The sequence below is a fragment of the Engystomops pustulosus genome, unplaced genomic scaffold (assembly GCF_040894005.1).
Source record: "Engystomops pustulosus unplaced genomic scaffold, aEngPut4.maternal MAT_SCAFFOLD_197, whole genome shotgun sequence".
Taxonomy (NCBI): Eukaryota; Metazoa; Chordata; class Amphibia; order Anura; family Leptodactylidae; genus Engystomops; species Engystomops pustulosus.
The window spans coordinates 31380-41597 of NW_027285077.1; the positions used below are offsets into that span (position 1 = coordinate 31380).

The window sequence follows — 10218 nt, forward strand, 5'->3', positions numbered from 1 at the left end:
AGTCAGTCACATACACAGTGTGATATAGATGGACAGTCCCTCTAAGCGTCAGTCAGTCACATACACAGTGTGATATAGATGGACAGTCCCTCTAAGCATCACTCAGTCACATACACAGTGTGATATAGATGGACAGTCCCTCTAAGTGTCACTCAGTCACATACACAGTGTGATATAGATGGACAGTCCCTCTAAGCGTCAGTCACATACACAGTGTGATATAGATGGACAGTCCCTCTAAGCGTCACTCAGTCACATACACAGTGTGATATAGATGGACAGTCCCTCTAAGCGTCAGTCAGTCACATACACAGTGTGATATAGATGGACAGTCCCTCTAAGCGTCACTCAGTCACATACACAGTGTGATATAGATGGACAGTCCCTCTAAGCGTCAGTCAGTCACATACACAGTGTGATATAGATGGACAGTCCCTCTAAGCGTCAGTCACATACACAGTGTGATATAGATGGACAGTCCCTCTAAGCATCACTCAGTCACATACACAGTGTGATATAGATGGACAGTCCCTCTAAGCGTCAGTCAGTCACATACACAGTGTGATATAGATGGACAGTCCCTCTAAGCGTCAGTCAGTCACATACACAGTGTGATATAGATGGACAGTCCCTCTAAGCGTCAGTCAGTCACATACACAGTGTGATATAGATGGACAGTCCCTCTAAGCGTCAGTCAGTCACATACACAGTGTGATATAGATGGACAGTCCCTCTAAGCGTCAGTCACATACACAGTGTGATATAGATGGACAGTCCCTCTAAGCGTCAGTCAGTCACATACACAGTGTGATATAGATGGACAGTCCCTCTAAGCGTCAGTCACATACACAGTGTGATATAGATGGACAATTCCTTTAAGCATCTGTACACCCCCGTGTCCCTGCAGCCTGTACCGGAGGAGTTCCAGAACGGCGGGGGCTTCGGCTATGTGGTGGCTTTCCGGCCTTTCGGGACGATCAGTTGGATGCAGACGGTGGTGGCCTCGGCGGACTCCTCGCGCTACATCTACAGGAACGAGAGTCTCCCGTCCTTCTCTCCCTACGAGGTGAAGGTCGGGGTGTTCAATAACAGAGGAGAGGGACCCTTCAGCCCCCTGACCGTGGTCTACACCGCAGAGGAAGGTGAGAGCCTGGAGGGGGCGCCAGGGGTTATCAGCGTTACATATGGTTACATTATATTCTACAATATCACATTATCATGTTATAATACTATAATCTTCTGTTATATCACCTTATATTATACAATGTTATATTATTACACGGTATTAGTGCACTATATTATACAGTATAATCCTCTTACTTTCTGTTACATTGTATTAGTATAATCATTTATGTTACATTATATTATATCACCTTCTATTATACAATGTTATATTATTATACGGTATTACTGCACTATATTATACAGTGTAATCCTCTTACTTTGTGTTATAATAATATAATATAAAAGATCATACTTATACAATGTATCACCTTATATTATACAATGTTATATTATTATATGGTATTAGTGCACTCTATTATACACTATAATCCTCTTACTTTCTGTTACATTGTATTAGTATAATCATTTATGTTACATTATATTATATCACCTTCTATTATACAATGTTATATTATTACACGGTATTAGTGCACTCTATTATACACTATAATCCTCTTACTTTCTGTTACATTGTATTAGTATAATCATTTATGTTACATTATATTATATCACCTTCTATTATACAATGTTATATTATTACACGGTATTAGTGCACTCTATTATACACTACAATCCTCTTACTTTCTGTATTATATTACATTAGGCACATATTATATTCTTATTGTATTAGTATCATTATATTATTATATCACCTTATATTTTATTATTCATATTATTTATTATTATTATTGTATTAGTATAATCTTTTACATTCTATTATTATGTTATATCATTAGACTTCTCTGCTCTTTCCTGTTATACAAGTTATTAGATGACATAATATGAAGCTATTGCTATACGGTATATCAGAATTAACCCTTTGTGCCCTGCAGAGCCCGGCCGCGCCCCGGCGGGTGTCTTCGCTCGGAGTCTTACTGCGTGGGACATTGAGGTGTCCTGGATTGGGGTACCTGGGACTCTCAGCAAGGGAAGGATCCAGGGTTACGAGGTGAGGGGCCTCATCATCCTCCACTCTCCATCCTCCATCTTCACTGTTTTCGGATACATTGTTATTATTTGCGTCTCAGGTTCGTTATTGGAAACAAAACGAGAAAGAACAAAGTGCGAGGAAACTGCGGACCCTGGGGAACCAGACCTCCACCAAACTGAGCCATCTCCAAGGCCACACCCTGTATTACCTGAACGTGCGGGCGTACAACAGCGCAGGCACCGGCCCGGCCAGTACCACCATCAATGTCACCACCAGGAAGCCACGTAAGTGACCTCAGAGCCGAGGTTACACGGATAGTTACTAGTGTCATACATCAAGGTGGCTACAAAAGAAGAATAGCGCACATCACCCCCGGAACATGTGTAGCCGGCACTGCGCCATTTTTCTACGGCTGCTCGCAGTATTGTTGCTCCTTGCCCTGTCCCTGACACACACGCGCCATAGTGATGTAATATCGTTATGGCCGCCATTGTCCTGAAATCTTGTCTTCTGTCATCAGCTCCAAGTCAACCGCCTGGAAACATCACCTGGAACTCCTCCAACTCCAAGATCATCCTGAACTGGGACCAGGTGACGGCGCAGGAGGACGAGTCCGAGGTGAAGGGCTACAGGGTGAGTGTCGCGCGGGCACCAGGGCCACCACCGCTCCTGGAGGGGTCATTGCCTGACGCCGTCATCTCTCCACAGGTTTTCTATCGGTGGAACAGACAGGGAGGAGCCGCTCTGATCGAGACCAACCAGACGTCCGTCGAGCTGTCGCTGCCGTACGATGAGGATTACATCATCGAGATCCGACCAATCAGCGATGGAGGAGAAGGCAGCAGCAGCGAGCCCATCCGCATCCCTCGGATATCCAGTGAGTGGGCGGTGAGAAAGCAGGAGAATAGGACAAGTAGAAACCTAAACCTCCATCATCGGGAGTCTGATCCCTCCCCCAACGCCTCTCTTAAAGGGATTGTCCAGGGATGGAAAATATGGCTGCACTTCCATAAACCGCTCCGGTCTGGACCATGGGCAGAGCCTTGGAATGCAAAATACTGGAACCAATCCAGGTTTTTAGGGGAAAGTAGCCAACTATTTATACTCCCTGGACAACCCCTTTAATCTCTGTCATCCGGCCTCAATCCCTCCTCTAATCCCCCCCCCCCCTGCTCTCCCCTCACCCAGTCATTCACATATAATGTTATAGATGACCCCACGTACAATGGGGAAAAGTTCTGAAACTTTCTAATCTGCTTTTGGTATCAATTTCTCATCATTTTCATGATCTCTGCTTGCTGTCAGCGGAAACCCTGGGGCTTCATAGCTTTCAGTGTAGATGATACCAGTTATCAAAAGGAAAGCGACCATGAAAATCCATCATGATAAACCAGGGACATACAATATACAGGACAGTATATATATACAGTATAGCGTACAAAAAGCCCAAGCTTTATTAATCATCCAAAATGCCACAAGGCACAAACAACAAGAATATATAAAACACAGGAATACACCAAGAAACAGGGACAGAGAAAGCGCCCCCCCCCCCAAAGAGCTGATAATAAATATAAAAAGTGCACCAATTATGATCGACTGTTACAAAAAAAGTTTAAAGTGTGTGACAAAAGCTCACAAGGGGTCAAAGAAATGGACATTTTATTTTGAATAAAATCATTGATCCGGGCAGAGAGACTGTGGGAATCTTCTCCATGACCTCCCTTCTCCTCCTAATATCAACTTTTATAATTATGCTAATGAGTCAGAAGGGCTCCTGGGGGCATTACCAGAGCCTCTAACTATGTGACATTTAGAGGGGGGAGGGGAGACAGTGTGACAGCCTGTAAAAATGCATCAAGGAGGGGCCATTCAGACTCATTAGCATAATTATAAAAGTTGATATTAGCAGGAAGGAGGATAATAAATTGATTATAAATATAAGACAGTCCCGGTGCCTTGATCTATGAGTAATGTCCCTGGTTTATCAGGACGGGTTCTTAATGGAGATTTCCTTTAATCACTGCAGTTATACTGCAGAAGAACATTTCTATCTGTGTCCTATGACAACACTTCCTGCTCACGTGCATTGGCTGCTCAGTTTTATCGTGGGGCACTGAATTCTCTTTGATAAAATCTGAATCCTGGTTCTTTGATATGAGGCTCAGTGACTGTATCATAGAGAAGACCAGCAGGAGATCAAGAAGTGTTGTCATAGGGACCCAGCCCATTAATGGACTTCCTACTTTTATCTTTGGCAGATGCCTATGCGCAGGGGTCAGGTGCTTCCACGTCCAACGCCTGCACCTTATCCGCCATCAGCACCTTAATGATCTCCCTCACTGCGCGCTCCAGCTTATGACCTCGAGCTTCTAGGACCCCCAGGGACTGACCCCCCCCCCCCCCCTGGCCTCTGGGGCGGTGGACCAGGAACCTCCTCCACACATGATGGCTCCTCCTGGAACCTCCTGAGATGGCCCTCGGCTTTTGAGCTTCCTCCTCTCCCTACGACGGGGAGGATTTTATGCACTGACGACATCTGGAATACGATGTTACCAAAGCAGTTTACATGCCGTATATGCATATTTTTTATTCTTAATATCTAGTGTTTTATAGAGTTTTTTAAGGTTAAAATGATGTAGATATCTCCGTTTTTTGCTGTAAAATGCTGCAGGTGTCTCATACAACTCTCTCCTCTCCTTCCGTCATGACCCAGGACTCGAATATTTTATACGCTGTCTCTTTATATTTCACTTCTCCTGGACCTGCCCATCCCCCGAAGGCGTCACCACCACCAGATGTGACCCGATGGGCTGCAGAACACCAGGGGGGGGGGGGTCAGGGCTGGTCCGTAAAAACGGTGTCTCCAAAGGGTTAATTATAGCTGATACATAACGAACTAGGACCAGGAACTGAAAACCTTCTACCATCAGTCAACGTTCTGATTCCCATGAGAATTTTTGAGTTTCCAAAACCTAGTAGATGGTCCAAGGGAGCAACTGGATGAGTAGTAGTCATCATCCCAAAGATGAACGTGAGACTCTAGGAGGTGGAAAGGGACTGAGTGAGTAGAAGACCTCAAGACAATCTGGCAATGGTTGTAGGAAGAGGATGTTCTGTGGCCATGTATGGATGGTGGGACAAGCTTCTCGGTTTCTGAAGAAGGTCCATCCATAGATACCAATAGATATTTAGATGGTAGGATGAGTTCCTAGTATGGATGGGGGGAAGAGCTTCTTGGCTTCTGAAGAAGGTCCATCCATAGATACCAATAGATATTTAGATGGTAGGAAGAGTTCCTGGTATGGATGGGGGGAAGAGCTTCTCGGCTTCTGAAGAAGGTCCATCCATAGATACCAATAGATATTTAGATGGTAGGAAGAGTTCCTGGTATGGATGGGGGGAAGAGCTTCTCATCTTCTGAAGAAGGTCCATCCATAGATACCAATAGATATTTAGATGGTAGGAGGAACTTGTGGTGAGATGGTGGGAAGAGCTCCTGGTATGGATGGTGGATCATCTTGGCATTGGATGGAGCATATTCAGGTTGGAGATGGTGGTGGACAAGTTCTTGGTCTCGTATAGATGGTGGATCATCTTGGCAATGGATGGAGCATATTCAGGTTGGAGATGGTGGTGGACCTGTTCTCGGTCTCGTATAGATGGTGGATCATCTTGGCAATGGATGGAGCATATTCAGGTTGGAGATGGTGGTGGACAAGTTCTTGGTCTCGTATAGATGGTGGATCATCATTGGCAATAAGTATATATTTAGACAATGGATGGTTGATCTTCTATAGAAGGTGGATCCTCTTGATTTATGGACGTTAAGTAAATATTAAGATTATGAATGGTGAGAAGGTTCAGTGGAAGGAGGATCATCTTTGGTCATGGGCAATAAATACATTGTGGATGGTTGGAAGAGTCTCCGGTCTTCACACGTAGGGAATCAGCTTGGCTAATGATACTGGATTGTTCCTTCATATATAGATGATGGTCAGATGTCATGGTCTTGTCTAGAGTCATAGGTAGTGATTAGATATATGGATTGAAGATGATTGGAAGAGCCCCTGGTGCCGGATGGACCATTATTGGCCATGGACATGGATTGTTGGTAAGAAGAATTCCTGGTCTTCAGTAGATGCTGGATCTTCTCTTTTAATGAGCAATGAGTAAATTTTGGATGAACTTTTCGGCACGAATAGAAGGTGGAGGCTCCTTATATGTGGGTAATGATTAGATATCTGGGATATAGGTAGTTGGAGGGACCTTTCCTCTCTTATAGAAGGGTCAATGCTCTTTGCTTATGGGTAATAATAATACATTTGGATTATAGGTGGTTGGAGGAGGTCCTGGTCTCCTATAGAAGGTGGATACTCTGTGATTATGGGTGATGACTAGATATTTGGATTATAGGTGGCCAGAAGGGTCTCTAAACTCCCATAGAAGGTACATATTCTTTGGTTTTGGGTCCTGAGTAGACATTTTGATTATAAATGGTTGGAGCAGCTTCTGGTCTCCTCCGGGAAGGTGGATTCTCTTAGTTTTGGAACATACTTTTGGATTTGGAACAGTTCCTGGTCTATAGAAGGTGGATACTCTTTGGTTATGGATTCATATAAGATGCTAGAATCAGGGATGGTGGGAAGAGGTCACCTAGTCTTAGCATCGGTATAGAGAGATGTTAATAATGAATGACTGGGACATCTACAGGTCCTTTAAGGAACAAGTGGCACCTCATGGATGAAGAATAGATGGTTTAGTGTCCCTGATCCCTGTGGGTTCACTGTGGTTCTGGATTGCCGGTATCTTGATTATTGTTTGCTTGATGTGTTGGATCCCATTTGTATCTAGACAGTGGTGAGATGTTCGGGTTTTGGATACAGGGTCATGCTCCATACAGGAGGGAGATGATCTTCTGTTATAGGCAATAAGTAAATGTTCATATCATATGGTGAGACGAGCGCCTGATCTCTTGTAGAAGGTCGGCCTCATATATTCTGGACAATAAGTAGATATTCTATAGGGGAAGAGGTCCTAAATCCCTACAGAAGGGGGGGTTCCTGATCCCCTGTGGATGATCAGCCCTCTTCTGTCTAGGACCATAGGTAGATGTAGTAAGAAGTCCTGATCTCTGGTCAGTGCATAGATGAGGAGCAGAGAGACGGAGAACCTGCATACTAAGTAGATATTCTGGAGAACATAAGGTCCTGATCTTTTTATGGACTATTAGTAACATTCCGATATTTTATGACCTTTCAAATAGAGATTGTAGCTTCCTAGGGTGCGGGGATGGAGAATATTCCTCATCTGTACCTTGGAAGTAAAGATCCTGATCATCACAGAGTTTGGGAACCAGGGTTCAAGTCCTAGAAGAGTTTTTGAAGATTACCAGGACCTCCACCATGAGCGTCGGTCGTCTGCAGTCCTGGCCAGCCACGTGGCACATATACAATGTCATTCCTTTCAGCTTCTTCCAGCACTAAACGTTGGGTTTGGACTTACAAATACGACACCACTTGACTCATGCAGAGAGCGGAACATTACAAAAAAAAAAAAGTGACCTGCCTACAAAGAGACGTTGGAGCGCGAAGCCTCCTCTATGTTTATATAGTACCTTAAGTTATGAATGTTCTTACTTATCCAAGTGGAAAAAATAATCTATAAATATATATATATATTGCAGAGAGTGTATAAAGCTTCCTACAGGGGCTACGATGTATGATATACCTAGAACGTTCTCATAGGATACCTAGAACCTATACACAAAGGACTGTACCTAGATCTTTTTATAGGAAGCACGCGGAGAGGGTGAGCGTGCAGTAAGGAGAGTGCCTGCTCAGCCCATCGATACCATTTCATATCATCCATGTAAAGAACCGAAAACTCAGGGTCTTTTGTTAAGAGCATAAGCCGTTGGCCGGAACGCGCGGAGCCGGTGTGCAGCCGCATCGCTTCTCATTGTGTCGCCTGTTATGATCTAGATCTAGGTGCAGGGTGATTGTAAGACGAGAACTGACGCAGATTATCTTATATTTTTGCCTTTTTGTTACTATGGGTTAGGTTACTGTTTGCAGACGAGTGTCTTAGATGCGATGGAGATCCATGGAGGAACGGGACACGGCCGACCCTCGCGGCCCCCCTGTACATGGATGGGTGACGCTTATGCAACGTGGCACAGATGAAATCTTTTTTTTAGGGTTTTTTTTTTTAATTTTTGGATATTGCACTTAAATAGATGTGATTGCTACAGACGGCGCCACCTATAGGATGTAATAACAATATCCTCGTCTGGGATGGTAGACGCAAAAACGACGACACAAAGAACTTTTTTCTTTCTTTTTTTTAGTAATTTATAAAATTTGAGGAAATGGATCCGCTGGTTGGTTGCTTTCACCTCCCATGGGGCGTCTGTGAGCAGTGACCCCTGGGCAGCACTTGGGGGTCCTCAAGGCGATTGAATGGCTCCATACAGTTACAGACCCTCATCCTTTGTCTTGCCCACACCCCTATTTGCTGATATAATCCAGTTCTTTCCCCTTTTGGTTGGGAGCTCTGCCCACTCCCTTCCTCCCCGTCACCCCGCTCTCCCGGGGGGCACATGGCAGGAGACCCCCATCTTCAGATAGGACTTTGTTTATTGTGGTTTGTACTATTCGGTTCCGAGATTTCCTCTGTCCGTTCTGAGCGAGAGGCGATTACCGAATGTGCGCCCCAGATGATGTCATGAGATGGGGGAGGAGCCTTGTGGTACATTGTGGAGACCCTGCGGGAAAGGCTTCGGTGATGATATATAAAGCACATACTAATTAAAGGCACTTTATTTTTTTACCTCGGGTCTCGAGCTCTGGAGATTTATGTTCTGACACAATTTAGGTTTTTTTTTTTTCTTTTCTTTGTGATTCTGTTTACAAATATCCAGTATGCAACTTTTTTCTTAAGGTATCTGTACAGAACCATGTCTGCCATGCGGTTAATTAAACTTCTGTTCCTAAGGATCTGTGTCACACAAAGTCATTGGTCGTTCATTTCTTGTGCGTCTCCTCTAAATGGCATCAAATGTAAGAGCGACCCTGACCCCGGAGGGAGGGGGAGACAATGTCCTACGGAGAACTTAATGGAATATTTTCAGGAATCAATCTGATTAACCTCTGGGAATCTCACCAATCCTGAGAAAAAAGGGGTCAATGAAAACCTGCACAGTCCTGACACATTATGGCCTCTTCATTCTCAGCATTGTTGGGGTTTTGGAGGTTGAGCTGCAGGGAAAGGAGGGGAAGAAGCTGCAGGGAAAGGAGGGGAAGAAGCTGCAGGGAAAGGAGGGGAAGAAGCTGCAGGGAAAGGAGGGGAAGAAGCTGCAGGGAAAGGAGGGGATGGAGCTGCAGGGAAAGGAGGGGAAGAAGCTGCAGGGGAAGGAGAGGATGGAGCTGCAGGGAAAGGAGGGGAAGAAGCTGCAGGGAAAGGAGGGGATGGAGCTCCAGGGGAAGAATACGGTATCGGATTGGATCACAGTTCATCTCTGACATCACAGGAGGAAAATTTAAATTACAGGTATAGAAAACATGTGAATTTATAGAAGCGGCATAGGGAGAGGATAAACCTAAAAACTGCTTCTTCCAACATTAATGCAAACTGTGCAGCTCAGACACCCCTACCCCTGCTGTGTGCAGCTCAGACACCCCTGCCCCTGCTGTGCGCAGCTCAGACACCCCTGCCCCTGCGGTGCGCAGCTCAGACACCCCTGCCCCTGCTGTGCTCAGCTTAGACACCCCTGCCCCTGCTGTGCGCAGCTCAGACACCCCTGCCCCTGCTGTGCGCAGCTCAGACACCCTGCCCCTGCTGTGCTCAGCTCAGACACCCCTGCCCCTGCTGTGCTCAGCTCAGACACCCCTGCCCCTGCTGTGCGCAGCTCAGACACCCCTGCCCCTGCTGTGTGCAGCTCAGACACCCCTGCCCCTGCTGTGCTCAGCTCAGACACCCCTGCCCCTGCTGTGCTCAGCTTAGACACCCCTGCCCCTGCTGTGCGCAGCTCAGACACCCCTGCCCCTGCTGTGCGCAGCTCAGAC

At 45.5% G+C, this 10218-nt stretch overlaps 1 protein-coding gene across 1 annotated transcript in view; it reads left to right on the forward strand.

The window, feature by feature from the left end:
• LOC140108920 (contactin-4-like) overlaps nt 1-9148 on the forward strand; it is a 34684-nt gene extending 25536 nt beyond the window's left edge. Inside the window, exons 14-19 of the mRNA XM_072132005.1 lie at nt 908-1142; nt 2058-2173; nt 2253-2439; nt 2676-2788; nt 2864-3032; nt 4414-9148. Coding sequence (XP_071988106.1) covers nt 908-1142; nt 2058-2173; nt 2253-2439; nt 2676-2788; nt 2864-3032; nt 4414-4514 — 921 coding nt within the window. The 3' untranslated portion in view covers nt 4515-9148. The remainder of the gene's footprint in view (nt 1-907; nt 1143-2057; nt 2174-2252; nt 2440-2675; nt 2789-2863; nt 3033-4413) is intronic.
• The last annotated feature ends 1070 nt before the right edge of the window (nt 9149-10218 follow it).